This window comes from Rhinopithecus roxellana, chromosome 19, assembly GCF_007565055.1.
Source record: "Rhinopithecus roxellana isolate Shanxi Qingling chromosome 19, ASM756505v1, whole genome shotgun sequence".
In the NCBI taxonomy this organism is placed as follows: domain Eukaryota; kingdom Metazoa; phylum Chordata; class Mammalia; order Primates; family Cercopithecidae; genus Rhinopithecus; species Rhinopithecus roxellana.
Genome location: NC_044567.1, coordinates 15,952,273 through 15,973,416, shown reverse-complemented (window position 1 = coordinate 15,973,416; position 21,144 = coordinate 15,952,273). Strand labels below are relative to the sequence as shown.

Here is a 21,144-nt window from a genome sequence, read left to right as displayed (position 1 = left end):
TTCATGTTCAATATACAAGCCATATCAATTTCAAAGGTAAATAATACATCAAACAAGAAAGTACAAGAACTTTATGTCTTAAAAATTAAAAATACTGGATACAATTCCTTGAAGCATGCTTTGCAAAGTTTTCAGAGCAAAGTTTAAAATATAACATTTAATTTATTCTATATTGTATAATTTATCCTTTTTCATCATAGCAGTCAACTGAAATGGTTCACTAGCCTCTTAAACTTGGGGTTTTAATCACTTCTTAATTTAAACTGTGTTTCCACTTTCTCCTTATTGATAACGGCAATAAAACCTGAAGTGTTCACACAATCCATTCAACCAGTCAACACATTTATTGAGCAACCATTACAGGCAATATCTGTTGAAGGAATAAACATAATAAGTGCTGAGTGTAGAGCAGTGAGCAATCAGACAAGGCAAAACTGCTTAAACAACGATAATAAACTCTACTATAAACTCTGCTACAAACAACTCTACTCAAAAATAGTACTTTTCGGAGTTGAAGAATCAGAGGGAAAAGAAACGTGCAACATCCTAATGCCAAGGTTTTAAAATCCTTGAAAATGGAAATTCTGACTGGGTGCAGTGGCTCACGCCTGTAATCCCAGCACTTCAGGAGGCCGAGGTGGGCAGATCACGAGATCAGGAGATCGAGACCATCCTGGCTAACACGGTGAAACCCCGTCTCTACTAAAAATACAAAAAATGACCCGGGCGGTGGTGGCGGGCGCCAGTAGTCCAGCTACTCGGGAGGCTGAGGCAGGAGAATGGCGTGAACCCGGGAGGCGGAGCTTGCAAGTGAGCCAAGATCGCGCCACTGCACTCCAGCCTGGGTGACAGAGCGGGACTCCGTCTCAAAAAAAAAAAAAAAGGAAAATTCTAGTATCAATCTGGAAAATGTATTCTCCACCTTTTGCCTGTGCATTTCACAGCTGCTTCTGAAGCTGTATTCCACTAAAAGGAATGCTTGATCATGATCGGATTTTACATTGGATTGGTTTTTCCAAAGGAAACAAATGCTTTACATTGGATTTTCCAAAGGAAACAAACAGAAAAGATGAGAGAAGAATTTTAAAAGCATAAGGTTTAGGAAGAAGTATTTAGCGCATCCATTCAGCAATCGTTCATTATCTTCCTGCTGTGTACAAGACGCTGGGCAGTGCTGGGAATACAGGCAACTGACTAATTTGGAGAAGAAAAATTCCTTATGACAAGTAGACTCTACTCCACCCAGCTTTCTTTTTCATATAACAAATACTTAATGGAAATGATTATTCAATTACTTCTGTATCAATGAATTTTCATTATACATAAATCATTCACTTGTTGAGCTGACCAAAAACCTGGGGGAAGGACCCAATTTTGAGTGGAGAAAGTGAACTTTACAACTGCGACACCCATCTCACAGCCTATAAAAGGTTAGCTTTCTGGCTTGCTGGCACAACTTCCTCTCCAGTTGTGGCCATTTTCCCCAGGCTATGGATCTCTCCAACAGTACCATGTCACTCTCAGTGCGCACCCCTGGACTGTCCCGGCGGCTCTCCTCACAGAGTGTGATAGCAGGCAGACCCAGGGGCATGTCTGCTTCCAGTGTTGGAAGTGGCTATGGGGGAAGTGCCTTTGGCTTTGGACCCAGTTATGGGGGAGGCTTTTCTGCTGCTTCCATGTTTGGTTCTAGTTCTGGCTTTGGGGGTGGCTCTGGAAGTTCCATGGCAGGAGGACTGGGTGCTGGTTATGGGAGAGCCCTGGGTGGAAGTGGCTTTGGAGGACTGGGGATGGGATTTGGAGGCAGCCCAGGAGGTGGCTCTCTAGGTATTCTCTCAGGCAATGATGGAGGCCTTCTTTCTGGATCAGAAAAAGAAACTATGCAAAATCTTAATGATAGATTAGCTTCCTACCTGGATAAGGTGCGAGCTCTAGAAGAGGCTAATACTGAGCTAGAAAACAAAATTCGAGAATGGTATGAAACAAGAGGAACTGGGACTGGAGATGCTTCACAGAGTGATTACAGCAAATATTATCCACTGATTGAAGACCTCAGGAATAAGGTAAGATGATTTCTTTTGGAGGAGCTTTGGGAATTTTTTTCCTTTTTACCATTGCAATGTTTTACAGTGATAATCACCTACAACTTTGATATTTTCCAATTTGGCTGTACTTGCAGCAATTTTCTCATCCCAGGTTGTTTCATTCCATTTCATCATTTACCAAGAAATGATTGCATTTCCATCATCTTTCTGTAGGAAATCTGTATTTCTTTACCTCTCAATATTATTTTATACAGATATTGTCTTAGAAAAATGAAACTGTCCTAAACTCTAAAAACCAGCATTTAACATCACCATTTTTACCTTTCTGTCAAAAATATATTTGTATAATTAACTAGTTTTTTTGGGGTTCATCTCGTGTGTGTACCTCTTTTATGCCAGATCATTGCAGCCAACATTGGAAATGCCCAGCTCCTCTTGCAGATCGACAACGCGAGACTGGCTGCCGAGGACTTCAGGATGAAGTGAGTGGAAGAAACTGAGGATCATGGCCATGTCCCATCATGTCTTCTACCCTACTGTCCTGCCTTCATTGATATAAAATCTTCTGAAGTTCACAAGCTCCATACATTTAGTGTTTTAGTAAATTCACATAGGGTGTTCTAGAAAGTAATTAGAATCTAATGCAATTCACATTAAATGTCCTTAAATTATAAGTTGCTTAAACCCAGGGCTATGGATCACTATATTTGTAGTGTGCTATTGACTCATGATGTGACTGACACCATAATCCTACCAGGGTCCTAAACCTCAATTTTCTTTTTTCCTTTTTTTTTGAGACGGAGTCTCACTCTGTCACCCAGGCTGGAGTGCAATGGTGCGATCTCGGCTCACTGCAACCTCAATGATTCTCCTGCCTCAACCTCCCAAGTAGTTGGAATTACAGGCACCTGCCACAGAGCCCAGCTAATTTTTGTATTTTTAGTAGAGATGGGGTTTCACTATCTTGGCCAGGCTGGTTTCGAACTCTTGACCTTATGATCCACCTGCCTCTAAACCTCAGTTTTCAACGTATCAACCATTGTTTCCTGATGACACATACAATGGAAAGATTAACCATGTGCTAATTTTTATATTCCTTCCTCCTTTTCCATGCTCAACTCTCCCAGATACAAGGAAGAAATACTAATTTCCTTTTTGCTTCACAAAATTTCCACATAGGAAGTTGCAATGGCCATGGTCCTGAACTTGTAAAATGTTGGTAACAGCCACTAAAGAAGTATCAGTGTTTTAAGTTAAATCATGAAGAACATTCAGCAAAAAGAGTAACTTATTTTCAACTGCTTTTAGAAATTCCACTTAGAGAGGGCTGCTGCTATTTATAGCCATGGCAGCCAGCAAAGGGAAAATTATTCCCTGGGATGCTGTGGTATTGGGATTCATAGCTGGTAGGAAAGTACTGCCCTCATTATTTTTTCACCTGTCTTTTCTCCAACCAAATGGTAAACAATGGTGGGAAAAAAGGAAAGGAAAAATACAAAAGCAAAATCTGCATCATACATTGCAATGCTGCCGTGATGAAGTAGGTGCACAGATGTAAGGCAATAATGAGCCCTGAAGATCAGTGGCCTTGTTCAAATGGTTGTGTTGATTCCCTCAACTGCTTCGCACTTGGTTTTCAGGTATGAGAATGAACTGGCCCTACGCCAGGGCGTCGAGGCTGACATCAATGGCCTGCGCCGGGTGCTGGACGAGCTGACCCTGACCAGGACCGACCTGGAGATGCAGATCGAGAGCCTGAATGAGGAGCTGGCCTACATGAAGAAGAACCACGAGGAGGTGAGTCAGACAGGGCAGCCTCACTCAGCTACTTTTTTTTTTTCTCCCAGACCCAAAAATTACAATTTCAAATTTAGAAATCTGGAGTCGGAACAAGTATGGAGAATACATTGTCTCCCTGTTAAAATGGCCATTTGTTTTGGATATCTGTGTGATGTGTGTGTGGTGTATGTGATGTGCGTGTGGTGTGCGTGATGTGTGTGTGGTGGTGGTGGTGATGGTGGATCCTGTTAAGGCTTAACAAATTAGAGGCACTTTCTGATTTTGTCATTTCCATTATAAAGCAATGACAATAGGAATGCTAACTATCCTAATTCAGTGATTTAAAAAAAAAAACTGAGTATTTTAAAAGTTAAGGAACAAAAGTCTACCAATAATATATAATGTTATATGTGTTAGAGAAACTGGTTATACTTAGCATAACACACAGAAAACTCTGACGTGTCACGGTGCATATTGGAGGCTAGGCAAGGAAGGGGCGTTGGCAATAGAAAGTTTCTACTAGATTTTCAATGATTGTGGCACAAACAGCGTGCAAGCCCAGGTACAGCGTGCAAGCCCAGGTACTGCCTGCAGCCCTCTGTTTGGCAGCTGTAGGTGAAAACCCCAGTGAGTGTACACCAGGCCTCCTTTCATGTAAAGGCCATGGCCCCTCAAGAAGCAGAGCCAACTTAACCATTAGGAACAGCAGGCACTGCTCCCAGGGTCTGAGGTAATTTCAGGGACCCATGAATATGTCTTAAGTCCCTGTAAAATCAGAAGAAAAATATGAATTTTTAGGTTAAAAAAGTTTTAAAATATTACATTAATATATTTGTCTTTATACCAACAGTCATAAAATAGAATTTTTAAGTGTGTGTGTGTGTGTGTGTGTGTGTGTGTGTGTGTGTAGGAAGGGGCCCAGGAGGATAAAAGTATCCAGGGCCCACGAAAGTCACAATGGACCCCTGTGCCCCTCTCTCTCACGTTCTGTCCCCAGGAGCTCCAAAGCTTCCGGGTGGGCGGCCCAGGCGAGGTCAGCGTAGAAATGGACGCTGCCCCCGGAGTGGACCTCACCAGGCTCCTCAACGATATGCGGGCGCAGTATGAAACCATCGCTGAGCAGAATCGGAAGGATGCTGAAGCCTGGTTCATTGAAAAGGTAACACAAACAGCAAAGGCTTTGATACATTCGCAGAAAGGCCTGCGAGCGAGCTCGGCGCTCGAGTGCCCTGGCTGTCTTTGCTGTTGCAGAGCGGGGAGCTCCGGAAGGAGATTAGCACCAACACCGAGCAGCTTCAGTCCAGCAAGAGCGAGGTCACCGACCTGCGTCGCGCCGTTCAGAACCTGGAGATCGAGCTGCAGTCCCAGCTCGCTATGGTAGGCGCGTGCGCAAACAGACGCAGCATCCTTTGGACTTCCAAAGAAAATGCTGCATCCAAATTACGTTAGCCGTTGGCTGCCCTCCCCTTTTCGGTCCCCTCCATCCTTATTTCTATACCATTTCCCTCCCGCGTGCAGAAGAAATCCCTGGAAGACTCGTTGGCCGAAGCCGAGGGCGATTACTGCGCGCAGCTGTCCCAGGTGCAGCAGCTCATCAGCAACCTGGAGGCACAGCTGCTCCAGGTGCGCGCGGACGCAGAGCGCCAGAACGTGGACCACCAGCGGCTGCTGAATGTCAAGGCCCGCCTGGAGCTGGAGATTGAGACCTACCGCCGCCTGCTGGACGGGGAGGCCCAAGGGTGAGCAGACAACGAAGGCTGCAAACACCTTTAGGGGCTGACCAAGAGTGGACAGCAGAAATAGAAGGAATGGGGTTTTAGTTGACAGAAAAGCAAACAAACAAACAAAGTCTAGTAAAGATATGCCTGGGATTTACTAAATGCTCTACACTTTGCAAAGTGTTTTCACCCATTATCTTACTTGGTAATTCATAAAATGCTGCAATGAACAAAGGCACTACTGTCAGAAACAGTTTGTAAATCAGTATTCCCTGTACTGCAAAAGTCACTCAATTTCTGATATCAAAGACTTGATGATAAGAAGGACACCTAGTAGCCTCCTGAACCACCTCCTCTAACAAGCTTTCCAAAAGTGATCAGAGGCTGCACTAGTTGGAAGAACTCAGGCCTACAAATTGGGAAATCTAATTTCTGAGACCAACTCTTCCATTAAAAGCCAGGTTGCTTCACTTTTTGAGGTCATCTCCTTTGTTTTCTTACAGTGATGGTTTGGAGGAAAGTTTATTTGTGACAGACTCCAAATCACAAGCACAGTCAACTGATTCCTCTAAAGGTATGCAGAAACCCTAGAATCACTTGGAATAAGTCAGAATCACATTTATTAATGCAAAACCTGTAAGATCTCATTGAATATTGCATTATTATTCATTTTAATTTAAAGCATATTTATATTCTGAGCCAAGGAAAAACATTTTTGCATTCCTGCACAAAATAAGTAGTCTGTACTGTATTAAAACTTTTGGGGGCATGGTGGCTCATGCCTGTAATCTCATAGCTTCGGGAAACTAAGGTGGGAGGATCACTTGAGGCCAGGAGTTTGTGACCCACCTGGGCAACAGTGAGACCCCATCTCTACAAAAAACTTAAGAAAAAAATAGCTGGGCATGGTGGTGTATGCCTGTGATCTCGGCTACTCTGGAGGCTGAGGCAGGAAGACCACTTGAGCTCAGGAGTTAGAGGTTATAGTGAGCTATGATCATGCCCCTGCATTCTGACCTGGGCAACAGAGCCAGACCCTGTCTCTAAGAAAATTAAAATAAAAATTAAAAAATTGGCAATCCTAGGAGGGTAAAAAACCTACTCTGCTACAAGATATTATGATCACCATAACCACCTTTGAAATGTTTTCTTAAAAAAAAGTTTTCATATGTGTACAAGGCAACACTGAATACATTTCATTTTCATTGGATAAAACACATTTTTAAGAAGTAAAATTTACTTTTGAAAGTTTAATTATATGGATTGTATCAACCAATGCTTAATTTAGAAACCTGCATTAAACAACCAATGCTGGATTAATATTTGAAACACTAACTTTTGCCCTCTTATTCCATTTTTATCTTTAGACCCGACCAAAACCCGAAAAATCAAGACAGTTGTGCAGGAGATGGTGAATGGTGAGGTGGTCTCATCTCAAGTTCAGGAAATTGAAGAACTAATGTAAAATTTCACAAGATCTACCCATGATTGATTCCTTAGGAACAAGAAATTTACAAACAGAAATCATTCCTTTCAGAGTAACATGGTGTATTAGTTCAATCTCTATTTTTGTCTGTTCCATTTTCTTTGGATTCCCTATTCACACTGAATCCTTTTTGCCCTTCTGAAACAATATGCAGTCACAAGTCATGTTGGTCACATTGGTCTTTATAACAAATCAAAATTACCTTATATCTTTCTGGACCTGGAGTAGACTTTTAATGAACTTTCTTCTGGTAATCTGGAATATTTTTTAATCATAGAGCTTTAATCAAGTAGTATTGTTTTAATAGAATTAATTGTAATAAAAGATGAATGGTAATAATGTGAAATGTATGCCTTCTTGATTCCAACAATAATGTCAAGAGCATAGAGAGAAGTTTTTGAAATACTAATAATAAAATAGAGGCTGGGAGTAATGACTCTCACCTATAATCCCAGCATTTTGGGAGACTGAGAGGCAGGATGATTGCTTGAGGCCAGGAGTTCAAGACCAGCCTGGACAACATAGAGAGACCCCCATCTCTACAAAACATTAATAATAATAATAATGATAATGTAGATAAAAACTGGGATGAAGATGTCAGGGTTTGAGGATTAAGTTAAAAGAAGATTCTTTTAGAAGTTCTGGCCTTTTTATGTAAACCCATCAAGGTTGTAGCAAAATTATACTGTCTACTACAGCAGATGAGAGTTGTCCTGTTCATTTTCTAGCACCATCTTTCATGCAGTCAAGAAACACTGAGCCCTTACAGTGTGCCAGATTGGAGACTCAGTGATGAATATGATATGGTCCTTGCCTTGAGGAGCTCACAGTTGAGGGCAGAGATAAACATCTACCAGGAATGGTGATACAGTGAGATCTGTTGAATAGAAGTTCAAAGGGCTGGGCACCATGACTCACACCTGTAACCCCAGTACTTTGGGAGGCTGAGGCAGTGGATCACGCGCTCAAGAGATCAAGACCATCCTCACCAACATGATGAAACCCCATCTCAACTAAAAATACAAAAATTAGCCGGGTGCAGTGGCAGGTGGCTGCAACCCCAGCCACTCAGGAGGCTGAGGCAGGAGAATCACTTAAACCCAGGAGGCGGAGGTTGCAGTGAGCCGAGATTGCACCACTGCACTCCAGCCTGGTGATAGAGTGAGACTCTGTCTCAAAACAAAAAGGAAAAGACCTTAGAAGGACACATGGAATGAGAAGTGAACAATTTTCCAGGAGGGGCAATGAAATGCTACATAAAGAAATCATCCAGGCAGATGAGGGAAAGGAAACAGGGCAAATACATGTGAAAAGACAGACGGTGTGAACAAACATTGTTCTGCTCTCCCTTCTCCTAGCTGGCAGCAGTGAGGCCCAAGGTGGGGTCTCCATTGGGACAGGTCAGACCCACAAGTCAATAACAGAAATCATGTTCTGCATTAGGGAAAAAGGAAGCCAAAGTCTCAGCCTGAGTAGATCGTGGTTCAACATGCGTTGCTAAATTCAAAACCCTAAAAGGAAAATGGGCAAAATTTAATGATTAAGAGCCTGGCCTCTAACATCACACTGGGTTCAATTTCTGGCTCTGCTACTTAATAGCAAGTAACTTAACCTCTGTGTTCCTCAGTTTCTTGAAGTGGAAATGACAGCAATGACTGCACCTGGTTCATGGCATGGGTTTTGTGAAGATGAAATGAAGTCGTGTACCTAAAGCACTAGGAACCTGGAAACTATTGGCACCTAGAAAGTACTCAATATTTGTGTCTTATTATTATTTACTACACAGAACCAAAGTGGGATGAAGAAACAAGGAGACATGGTGAATAAGGAGTGTCAAAGGAGCAGAAGGGAGAGGGAGGAGTTGTGCTAGGCAAGAGGAATTCCAGAGCTGAGTCCAAAAGCCAACGGCTAGTCAGCCAACTTAAGCTGATTTGCTTCAGTATGCAGTTTTTCCTTTTGATATTATTTATACGGCCAGATGCAATGGCTCACGTCTATAATCCCAACACTTTGGGAGGCCGACATGGGCAGATTGCTTGGGCCCAGGAGTTCAAGACCAGCCTGAACAACATGGCAAAACTCTGTCTCTACAAAAAAAAATTAATCGGGTGTGGGGGTGCACACCTGTAGTCCCAGCTACTTGGGGGGCTGAGGTGGGAGGATTACCTGAGCCTGGGGAGGTCAAGAATGCAGTGAGCTGTTATCATGCCACTGCACTCCAGCCTGGGCAACAGAGTAAGACTCTGTCTCAAAAAAAAGAAAAGAAAAAAATATTTTTTAATGGTTTCAGATCCTCCACTCATCTCACTTTATTATACGCTCAGCTCTCTTTGTCTAGCCCTCACCTTCCAGCATATATCCTGGGGCAACCTTTACCTTTCAGACTCAAAAGGATTATCAAGGCCTCTGAACAAGGTCCATAGCCCCCAAGTAATAAATAAAGGATTCTACTTCCCTGGTGCTCAAAAGTGTCTGCAATAGTTACTGCTTTAAATAACATCTGTTTTCCTTACAACTACATAGGAATGGTGTGAGACCCAAAGGGGAAAGGATTTTGCACAAGTATAAATGCAGGGGTCATTTATTAGCTAGTACCACAGTTTCTCAGCATTCCCTTCTCTTGGAAATTTTTTTCCACAAAGCTCCCAGAGCCATCACTCCATAAGCAGCTTTTTCTCAGACTTCTCTCTGTGACTGAATGTTGTCTCAATCCTCTTGTCTTCTCTCTATACTCCCTCCCCAGGTAACCTCATCTAAGCCCTCCACAGCCTCTCCTCCCTGATCTAATCCCAAGGGTTTTGTTTGTTTGTTGTTTGTTTGTTTTTGAGGGAGTCTCACTCTGTTGCCCAGGCTGGATTGCAGTGGCATGATCTTGGCTCACTGCAACCTCCACCTCCCAGGTTCAAACGATTCTTCTGCCTCAGCCTCCTGAGTAGCTGGGGCTACAGGCACGCACCACCATGCCCACCTAATTTTTTATTTTTGGTAGAGACAGGGTTTTGCCATGTTGGCCAGGATAGTCTCCATCTCTTGACCTCATGATCCGCCCGCCTCGGCCTCCCAAAGTGCTGGGATTACAGGTGTAAGCCACTGCACCTGGCCAATCCCATGGTTTTAAATAACATCTACACATTGGTGACTTGTGGCAGCCTCCAGGTTGGCGCCAGTGATCCCTGCCTCCTGGTCTTCATTCCCTTGTGTAGTTCCCTCCCACAATGAATGAGGAGCAGATTTATTGAAGAAGTGACAGTATATGACCTCCAAAGATAGATCACAAAAGCCTTTCAGTTCTTCCTTGGTTTCCTGGACTATATGCTCTCGGGGAAGTCAGCTACTGGCAAGGTTATATCATGGGGGGAAAAAGCGATCTGTAAAAAAATTTGTGGTTTCACAAAATTTCCCACTAAAGCTCCGATGGCTTGGATTCCACGGCACAGCCGGCAAGACCCAAATAATAGTTCTTTTCTGATACTATCTTGGCCAATATGTCCTATAAGTCTTCAGTTGGCAAAGGAAGCATTACATTTCTTATTATGTAACTTCACTTTGCCCTGTTCTCACTGACAAGAAATGCAACTAGCACAGCATCTATCAGTCCCTTTGGGCAGCTAGAACAAAATACCTCGGACTGGGTGGCTTAAAAATGAGAGAAACATATTTCTCACAGTTCTGGAGGCAGCTTCAGTGTCTGATAAGGGCCCACTTTCTGGATCATACACAGCTTCTCGATATATCCTCACATGGCAGAAGGGACAAAACCACCCCCTGGGACCTCATTTATAAGGTCAATAATCCCCTTGGCCAGGGCTCCACCATCAGGACCTAATCCACTCTTGAAGACCCCACCTCCTAATACTGGCACATTGGTGATTAGGTCTCAACATCCAAATATGGGGGGACAGAAACGTGCAGACCATAGCAGCATGCTTATCATGACAGTCTAGCCCTCATTCACTAGGCCACAAGCCCTAATTCAACACAGATGTGAGAGGTCCCTTTGGACTCGGCAAGCCATGACTTGCAGAAGTGGAAGGTCTGTCTTTAAAGAAAAGAACTGCTAAGAAAAAAACTGAATAAAGAATCCTATAACAAAAGACAAGAGCATTGTTTATGATTATCCTAAAATCAAAAATTTTACAAATTTACATTTTTACTTTGATATGCGTATGTTGTGTGTATAAGCTAGTAGAAGGTCTGGAAAATACTGTATATATACTGAACTGTTATAGTAGTTATCTCTTGGGGATTAGCAAGGGGTTTGAAGAATACCTTTATTAAAATGTTTAACAAACAGCATATATGACTCTGATAATTAGAAAAAAAAAAATGTTATTCTCCCAAGCAAATGGCTTTGCAAATGGGTCACAGCAGGAAGGAACCACCTAGAAAAACAACCATAGGTTGCCAAAGCTTTATTTCTTAGGCTTTGTAAGAGTGCCATCTTCTGGAGTCTCAAGAAACGAACTTGAAAATAAACGAACCCTGGCTGGGTGCGGTGGCTCACGCTTGTAATCCCAGCACTTTGGGAGGCCAAGGCACGCGGATCCCTTGAGGTCAGGAGTTCGAGAGCAGCCTGGCTAACATGGCGAAATCCTATCTCTACTAAAAATATAAAAATTAGCCGGGAATGGTGGCCTGTGCCTGGAGTCCCAGCTACTTGGGAGGCTGAGGCAGGAGAATAGCTGGAACCCAGGAGGCAGAGGTTGCAGGGAGCCGAGATCACACCACTGCACTCGAGCCTGGGCAACAGGGCAAGACTCCGCCTCAAAAAATAAAATAAAATAAAAATAGATAAGCTAACCCTGTGTGTTCAAGCCACTTGAGATGTGTTGATACTAGAAGGTTTACCTTGTAAAACAAGAAAGAAGAAAAAAGCAAACCTTTTAAAATGATTGACTTAGTAAATTAAAATTGTCTTATTTAACTAATAATCAGTTTCCAAAAAGTTCACCAGTAAGGAGGCAGTTCCATAAGGCACAAAGTGAAAAAGAAAGCAATTATTTAGAGTTAAGAAAACCAGCCAATCAATAACTACCCAGGCTTTAAAACTATACTCAAATATCAAATGAAAATGAAATTCTTATTCATATGGCTGAGTAAATGATTTTTATGGGGTAAATGTTTCTTAAATCTTGGAAATGAATCCAAGATTGTGCTGAGCTAAAGAAGTCAGACACAAAAGAATGCATACTGTGTGATTCCATTTATATGAAACTTTCAGAAAGATAAAATCTCATCTATAGCGACAGAAATAAACTCAGTGGTCACCTGAGCTGAAAGGTGTGGAGGAGTGGGAATTAACTGGTTGACCTGGTAGAGGCACCTGAGAAGCTTTGGGACTGATGGAAGCGTTCTGTATCTTGAATGTGGTGATGGGTCCATTTAGCAAGGCTCTTCAAACTGTACATTTAAAATGAATATATTTCATTGTAAGCAAATCTTAATAAAGTCCATTTTAAAATAATAATTGAATATCCTTTCTTCAGGTGATACTGTCCACAGGCACAGAGAGGCCATGTAGGATGGTCAGAGATATACTACAGCAAGCTGGCTCTTAACCGCCGATCAGTAAATACTCAGGAATTTTCCAAGCTGGCTATTAAACCATGGGAAGCTTGAAATTGGCCACGATGGGAGTATTTACACAATAGAACTTGGGCTTTTAAAATGTATTTCCCAGAAAACTGTTTTACAGCAGTACACCAGTGAACATAGAGGTTAAAAGCACAGTGCAGAGGTCTGAGTTTGGGTCCCAGCTCTGGCACTTTCTAATGATTTTATTTACCCCTCTGTTCTTTAGTTCTCTGCTCCCTAAAATCAAGGCAAAAAAATACCCACTTCACACCCTAATTATGAGAATTCTGTGGGTCAATTCGCACTTGGTGTATAGTAAGCACTAAATATTACCTGCTATTATTATGCAAAGAAAAAAAAAGTCTCTACAACTAATTAACTGGTTTATATATTTCCCCCAGACGTATTTATTCTTTTTCTTCCCTTCATGGAATCCTAAACTATTCCAGTTTTGTAAAGAAAATGTGCACTTTTCTCACCCAACATATGGGGAGGGGGGAATAATATTTATCTTCCCTCTGTCGCAAGTTGTGAGCATCAAATAAGCCAATTTCTGTGAAGGAGCTTAACAAGCCATAAAGCACTTCAGAACTGTAAGACAAGCTTTCTTTAGAGACAGAGTCACTCTCTTTGTCACCCAGGCTGTAGCGTAGTCATGCGATCATAGCTCACTGCAGCCTCAAACTCCTGGGCTCAAGAGATCCTCCCACCTCAGATTCCTACCATTTTAGTCAAATGTGAGATGCCTGATGAGAGGTGCAAACCACAGGGCCTAAAATGGTATTATTAATGTAGCTGCTCAAATTGAAGGGGAGGATTCTACAATTAACTACGGAGTATATAAAATAAGAAAAACCGGAGCAGTGGCTCACTCCTGTAATCCCAGCACTTTGGGAGGCTGAGGTGGGTGAATCACGAGGTCAGGAGTTCAAGACCAGCCTTGCCAAGATGGTGAAACCCCGTCTCTACTAAAAGTACAAAAAGTAGCCAGGCGTGGTGGCGGGTGCCTGTAATCCCAGCTACTCAGGAGGCTAAGGCAGAGAATTTCTTGAACCCGGGAGGCAGAGGTTGCAGTGAGCCGAGATCACGCCACTGCATTCCAGCCTGGCGACAGAGCGAGATTCTGTCTCAAAAGAAAAAGAAATACCGGGACTGGACATGGTGGCTCACGCCTGTAATCCCAGCACTTGGAGGCTGAAGCGGGCAGATGACAAGGTCAGGAGATCGAGACCATCCTGGCTAACACGGTGAAATCCTGTCTCTATTAAAAATACAAAAAATTATCTGGGCGTGGTGGCAGGCACCTGTAGTCCCAGCTACTCGGGAGACTGAGGCAGGAGAATGGCCTGAACCCGGGAGGCGGAGCTTGCAGTGAGCTGAGATCGTGCCACTGCACTCCAGCCTGGGCGACAGAGTGAGACTCCGTCTCAAAACAAGCTTAGCATTCTTGGGAATTGTCATGCACAATTTTAGGGTTTATTTCTTAAATTAGCATAATATAGCAGAATTATAAATAAATGCAACGCTTTACAAACATGCAATAAATTGTTTGCAAAACTCAGAATAGATATTTTAACTTTATAGACTATGAAAAACATGAGCATCAAGCTTTTCAGGAAAAAAAATTCTGCATACTACTCTTCTTTAGAATTAAATTCATTGTGAATTCTAGTTGCTAAAAGATGTCATTGTTGTTTCACTATGTATGTATTCTTAATGAAATATAACTCTTCTTCAAAATGATGGAACAAATACACAATTTAGAAGCAGACCTCTAAATAAACCACACTGATAAAACAGCCCACAGACAGCAGTGGGCTCTAACAGAAGTCACTTCGATGGTATTTCAGGCTTTCTCAGTGAGTCATTATCTCAGAACAAGTTACTCAACTTGAGATGACTCACTGTGTACAAAAAGACGACAACAATATCACATATAACCACATTAGCCTGGCATTTTGCAATCTTTAAAAACACCGTAGACACAGGGCGCTATGACCTTGGTTGGTCAGAAGATGGTCATTTTAGTTGCTGATTTGCACTTATCGATCTCCTGAAGTTATATATACACTACTAAGCTTCTGCTAAGTTACTCACTTTGAAATATTTATTTGTAAGTAACATGGGATTTTAAAGAAATCACGTAAGGCTGCAATTTCACATTTCAAATAAGCAGAGCAACAAGCATAATTTTTTTGACAAGTTGAAGTGTCATTTTTACCTGTATTTTTTATTATTATACTTTACGTTCTGAGATACATGTGCAGAACGTGCAGATTTGTAACGTAGGTATACACATGCCATGGTGGTTTGTTGCGCCCATCAACCTGCACCCATCATCTACATTAGGTATTTCTCCTAATGCTATCCCTCCCCCAGCCCCCCACCCCCTGACAGGCCCCAGTGTGTGATGCTCCCCTCCCTGTGTCCATGTGTTCTCATTGTTCAACTTCCACTTATGAGTGAGAACGCGTGGTGTTTGGTTTTCTCTGCTTGCATATTTGTGTATACAAGTGGGACATCACATATGCCTCTATTTGTGTATTCATTCTGTAGCTGTAATAGGCTCATTGCCTGGATGTTCACAGCAGGTCAGTACCCAGAGGCACCAGGTTGCAACAGAGACAGAGGTTTAATGGTAAGGCCGCCAAACAAGGAGAAAAGAGAAAAACTCAAATCCGTCTTCCCGAGGACTCTGGGGCTAGGGTTTTTAAGAGTTTTGGAGTGAGCCAAAGCATAGAGATTGTTGATTAATTGAAGAGTACAGGATGAAGTCACGGGACAGAGAGAGAAAGAAACTGTACTCTCATGCTCATTTGGTTTGTCTGTGGGAGGCTTTAAATTGGTTGGCGTTAGCAGTTCCACAGTAATTCAGGATCCGTTTAAGCAGTTCTTAAACAAAAGCCTCATGATTCTAACATTAGAATTTCTATCTACAGGAACAATGGGGATGCAAATGGTCAGTATCTAAGGTTATGTGATTTTTAGTTACAAGGAAGTGGGTCAAAGTGCAGCCTGATTACAGCTTAATTATAACTACATTTCTGTCCAGAATTCTTAATTCTGTGAGGATGGCTTCAATTCCTTCAACAAACTTTTACTTAGCACCAACCATATGTAAGTCTCTACATAGTCTATTGAAAATAACCTCAGTTTTTATGAACTAAAGGCAAATACATAATAAAGTTTCATACCGTTTTCACACTGGATATTACATTTTACATTGGATAAAAAGTACCTCCCGGCCGGGCGCGGTGGCTCAAGCCTGTAATCCCAGCACTTTGGGAGGCCGAGACGGGCGGATCACAAGGTCAGGAGATCGAGACCATCCTGGCTAACACGGTGAAACCCGTCTCTACTGAAAAATACAAAAAGCTAGCCGGGGGAGGTGGCTGGCGCCTGTAGTCCCAGCTACTCGGGAGGCTGAGGCAGGAGAATGGCATAAACCCGGGAGGCGGAGCTTGCAGTGAGCTGAGATCCGGCCACTGCACTCCAGCCCGGGTGACAGAGCAAGACTCCGTCTCAAAAAAAACAAAAAAGTACCTCCCAAGGTGCTGTATGGTGTTTTCACTGGATACCCATTTTAAACAGCCTTATATGCTGATTCTGGATGATAATTTTAATGTTAAACTTCCGTAGCCTATCTAATATACGACTGAGTAGGCTGACAAATAATAACATAAATGTTATCATTTAAAAAAATACAAATATATATAATCAGCATCCAATACAGATAATCCTGGAACAAAAATTAGTACTGCAGAATTAGATCCAGGCTAATCAGAATCTGGCAGTGGTGTTATAGGAAAGCACAACAATGAAGTCCTTCTCAGTGTTATTACTCAGAGGCTGGGGGTAAGAAAAAGTCCTTCGGGTGATGTGAAGTTAGGAGAATTTTACTCAGTTCCCCTGTGTGACTCTGGAAGGTGTTTTTACAGCTTGCAGAGCTGAAGGAGATAGAACTGAACGCTGGCCAGTGGGAAGACAAGAACTGCTCAAGGGAAAGGAAGGTCTCAGGAGGGAGGAGAACCTGATGAAAGTTTTAGTCATCATTATCATGATTATCTGTCACCTCCAGAGTACACAGGGAACAGTTGCATGACAGAGGAGATAATTTCTGAGGAGATAAAGGACAATATAATATTATAACACCAAAGACACAAAGCTGAAGTAGCAGGTTACACAATTATTTGTCAATTTGTCCGGAGGAGACTTTTTAGCTGCATTTTCCAAAGCATTGGCACTCTGAAAACTTAATCATATAAAACTACATTCCCAACACGTAGAATATGTATCATAAAACACTTGCTATACATATATATCCAAACATCTTATGTCTTTATGATAATTTATCTCTGAACTAAAAATCTATTTAGGATCACTATGGATCATTTATGTTTCATTTTGTCAGAAAAAGATCATCAAATAAGAAAGCTTTATTTGGACTGACTTTTACCTTTCAGTCAAATTGAACTTTAACTAAACAATCCAAGAAAAATTATTCCTCTATCAATGTTGGTCTAAAAATCCTTCAATTGTAGCTTTTTAACTGGGTCAAGCTCCAAGTCTCCTGAATCCCTAGATTTATTCATTCGTTCGACAGATACCTATGCATATCCTGAACATATCTGGTATTTTGCCTCCTCATCCAAGCCACTATTCGTGTCTCTCACCTTGCTGACCACACAACTTACACCTGCACCCACCTCTCTTCCACTCTCTCCACCAGAGCTGGGGGGATCATTTTGAAAAAGCTGATCCAGTCACTCCACTGCTTAAAACCCTTCAAAGGCTTCCTATTACCCTTGGAATAAAGACCAAAACCCAGCAAGGTATGGCCTGGCCTGGCCCCCTCTACCCTCCTTCAAATTGTGTGCCTTCTCTCCCTCTATCTTCACCAAACCTACTGGCCTTGTTTATTTTTGTATATATCTAAGATGTACAGTATATGAAGTTTTGATATACATATACTGAGTGACAGCAATACTACAGTCAAGTAAATTCTAATGCCATGCTCCTTCCCACTCTGGCAGCTTCTCACAAACTTTCCCTCTTTAACCTAGAATGAGCCTCCTCCCCCATTTTGGCCTAGTTAACAATCCTAGTCACCAGTTAGGTCCTAACTCAAATGTCCCTCATTAACCAAGTCAGGTTCTCCTATTCTACCCTCTCATTCTATACTGTAGTTATGCTTCACAGCTCTTAGCACAATTTGCAATTATACATTTATTTGTATGAATATTGAAATAATGTCCGGCTCTACCACTGCATTCTCTCTAAGGGCAGGGGCCATGTCTGTTTTGCCCTCCACTGTAGCCCTGGCATCTAGCACAGTGCATGAAACAGCACATATAGCCTACTGCATAGGAGACAATCAATACTTGTTGAATATATGTGCACAGAATTATGTACAAATGCTAGAATATTCACTCAATAAAAGCTGGAATAATGTCTGCGTTACTCTCCTGGAATCAAGCGATCTGTCCACCTCGGCCTCCCAAAGTTCTGGGATTACAGGCATAAGCCACTGTGCTGGGCCGCCTGTATTACTCTCTAGGTGCCATTAAAAGCACTCAATAAACATTGGTTGCACAAACATTGAATGGTGGCAATATATTTCTCCTATTATTCTCTTGAAATAGTCATTGAATTTTTATCCATTAATTTATTAACTCTAAATTTTCCAACACTTATCTCTGGAAAGACTGAACGAACAAACCCTACCTTATTAAGGCACAGCAGCTAAGGAGTATCCATCACAAAGGAAGCAAAGAGGATGGTTTGCATAGATTCCATTTGAATCTATTTGTTTTGGTTACTCTATTTAAAATATGCTTGCGTCACATGAAATTGAAATCCACTTACTTCCTTCTCCTTAAGTCTTAATAAAGGAATTAGGCTTGCTGTTTGAGACTAAAAAATCCGTCAAGCTGTTTGCATTTTACTGAGATATTTGTTGAATTCAATTAATATTTCCAGAAAACCCTCAAGATACCTGTCACTCTATGGGGACATAAAATGTTCTTATCTAATATGTACAATCTTTAACTTGACAATTTCACAAGGCATATTGATATAAATCATATTGCTCAATATCTGGTGACTCAGTAGAAAGTGATCTTCAGTTTCAACAAGCAGTCTTTTAATTCATGACGCTTTTTCTTAAGGAAATTAACCTGAGGACTTTTTCCCATACATCTAAAGAGTACTAGAAGTTGCTTTCAAAACATAGAGTAACTTGGTTTCTATGTAGTATTTATAAGAAAAAAAAAGTATCTGTAGATATTCACTTATAAAGGCAACCTTGGAATCCTCTAATTTGTCATTAAAGTGTGCTTTGTATGCAGACAATCGTCTAACTATAGATACGAAACTGACTTCTCTTAAAACGATTGATGGAGCACTGGCTTTGCATGAAAATATTCAGTCTGAAAATGTAATACTCCTGCCAATCTAGATCAAAATAGAACTTGTTCTCCCTTAATAACGAGGTGTTCTATCTAAAAAACACTGTTCTCTCTCCTTGGTGGTCTAGCAGTTAGGAATAAAAATTAAAAATAAATAAGTAAAATACACTTTCCTCTCAATCAAACTAATATTTACTGGTCACTATGGAAGCAAATGGGAGCAGACTAGTCAGGTATGCAAATAACCTTGCCTTGCCAGGTATAAAGTGACCTGCCATAGAAGTTTGGAAAAGGGAGGTAATATAAAGGGCTAGGATATGAGGACCACTCTTTACAGCAGAAAGGCATCTGAGCAGAGCCTTGAGGAGTACATAGAATTTCAATATATGGTATTAAGTGGGAGTGGATTGGCAAGAATAGGACCAAAGAGCGTGTCCCTCTGAAGTGCTTTCCCATAAGACTAAGTAATCATCACATCAGCTAAGAACCCTAACTTCCTTGACCCAGGTAGTCTGCACTTCCTTTTTAGAAGATGAATTTTTGTATCTTACTCCTCCTCAAAGGCTGGGCCAGGTATTACTGGCCATCCAGAAATAAGTCCCCAGTACTTAATGCAGTATCTAGCGGAAAATGTGGGCATGCCAAATATATGTAGGTTGAAATGATGTTTAGAAATATCACATTAGGTTCGTACATTCATATCACATGATTGAAAAATTCAGGTAAACGGATTAGCTAAAATCCAAGGAAAATTATTAATTAAGACTTTCATTTGGGACAATTTAAAGTAAAAGCCTATGTTGATTGAATTTTTCATTTGGATCCAATTATGCTGTCACATTAGGTAGAGCTGGAGTATATGAGTCACCCAAAATTCTATTAATCAAATCTGGAAATAATAATAATGTGTTTTAATCATTCTAATACAGCAAATGAGACACAGAAAAACAAAACCAACAACACTGTAAAGTACCCGCTGATCAATCTTTGTTGGGAACAATGTCCTATTCAGCAGTGGGATAACAGCAACACCTAAGAGTTGAACAACCCAGAAGAAAAAATATGAATCGTCAGGGAAAGTCTGCTTAGAGGGAAATAAAAATCCAAGGTGTATTGCTAGATTTTGTAATAACTAGATGTGGCAATACAGAAATGTGATTTTAATTGGAGAAGGAAGATAATTATAGCTTGCAAGCCAACTAGTTAATATAAGTGACAAACTTTGGCCCCACACCCAAGAAAAGAGGGTGAACCCAAAATGGGAGTTTATCAAGTTTCCATTACAAATGTGTTCAAGACATCTGAGCCACCCTGAAACCAAACCCTGAAACCAAGGAGTTGGGGGGGGGGGTATATGTTACTAAAAATTAATTATTTAATTTAAATAGTTTCTATAAATTTAAATATGAAAACAATAAATTCTGTGTTATATCTTTGGAAGTAGCATTATGCTGGTGATGAAGTGCGATGGGATAAAACACAGTTAGCAGGCATTCCTTAAAAAATATTCCCTAAGCTAATACTAGAAACAGAAAAAGAGGGGTCAGATTAATCCTACGGATATAGAAGTGATCCAACTAAAGGCAACCTACATGATAACAGAAGTGAAAACCACATCATCTAAGGAACAGTTGAATGAACTGGTGATCCATAACCTGGAAAATTTAAAAGACTTGGAAAGACAGAGTAATCTTGTCAAATACCCAAAAGATTCTCCATTAGCAAAGCTATATTCTGTGTGGCAGATTTCAGTTAAATAGAAAGATAAACTTTCTAATAATTAGAGCACTTCAAAGGAAGGTGGAGTGCTTCGTGAGACAATGAGTTTCTCATCACTAGAAATATTTTAGTAGAGACTGGAGATATCTGATAAGGGGTTCTGTTTAGTGTTGAATATTTAACAAGAGAAGCAGAAAGAACAGACGTCTATGAGTACCCACTGTGTAGAACACTTTGTAGAAGAACACTTTGTATGTGTTATCTAAATTGGTAGTCTCAGATTTATGAATTGGATATTATTTCTCACATGAAGATTAAAAGAGATTAAGCAATTTACCATACACGCTGTAACACGCAATGCTGGAAGGTGAAGCCTGGTAATGACCTCTATTGTCCTTTGCAAATTCTGTTCTGGTTAA

The 21,144-nt window shown here is 41.2% G+C and overlaps 2 protein-coding genes across 3 annotated transcripts in view; one reads left to right on the top strand and one right to left on the bottom strand.

The window, feature by feature from the left end:
* Positions 1–21,144, bottom strand: part of LOC104658490 (keratin-associated protein 9-2-like) — a 335,619-nt gene that overhangs the window by 313,328 nt on the left and 1,147 nt on the right. The window lies entirely within an intron of this gene.
* On the top strand, positions 1,459–7,371 carry KRT12 (keratin 12). The gene is made up of 8 exons (XM_010388525.2): positions 1,459–2,060; positions 2,442–2,524; positions 3,683–3,839; positions 4,819–4,980; positions 5,073–5,198; positions 5,340–5,560; positions 6,043–6,113; positions 6,907–7,371. Exons 1-8 carry the CDS (start codon positions 1,491–1,493, stop codon positions 7,002–7,004), a joined length of 1,488 nt encoding a protein of 495 aa, XP_010386827.1. The 5' UTR covers positions 1,459–1,490; the 3' UTR covers positions 7,005–7,371.

Excerpts from the sequence above, each read along its gene's own strand:
- KRT12 (XM_010388525.2), top strand. The coding sequence starts at position 1,491 with ATGGATCTCTCCAACAGTACCATGTCACTCTCAGTGCGCACCCCTGGA. Across the intron at positions 4,981-5,072 it reads AAGCCTGGTTCATTGAAAAG|AGCGGGGAGCTCCGGAAGGA; the intron begins GTAACACAAACA and ends TTGCTGTTGCAG. Across the intron at positions 6,114-6,906 it reads GTCAACTGATTCCTCTAAAG|ACCCGACCAAAACCCGAAAA; the intron begins GTATGCAGAAAC and ends TTTTATCTTTAG.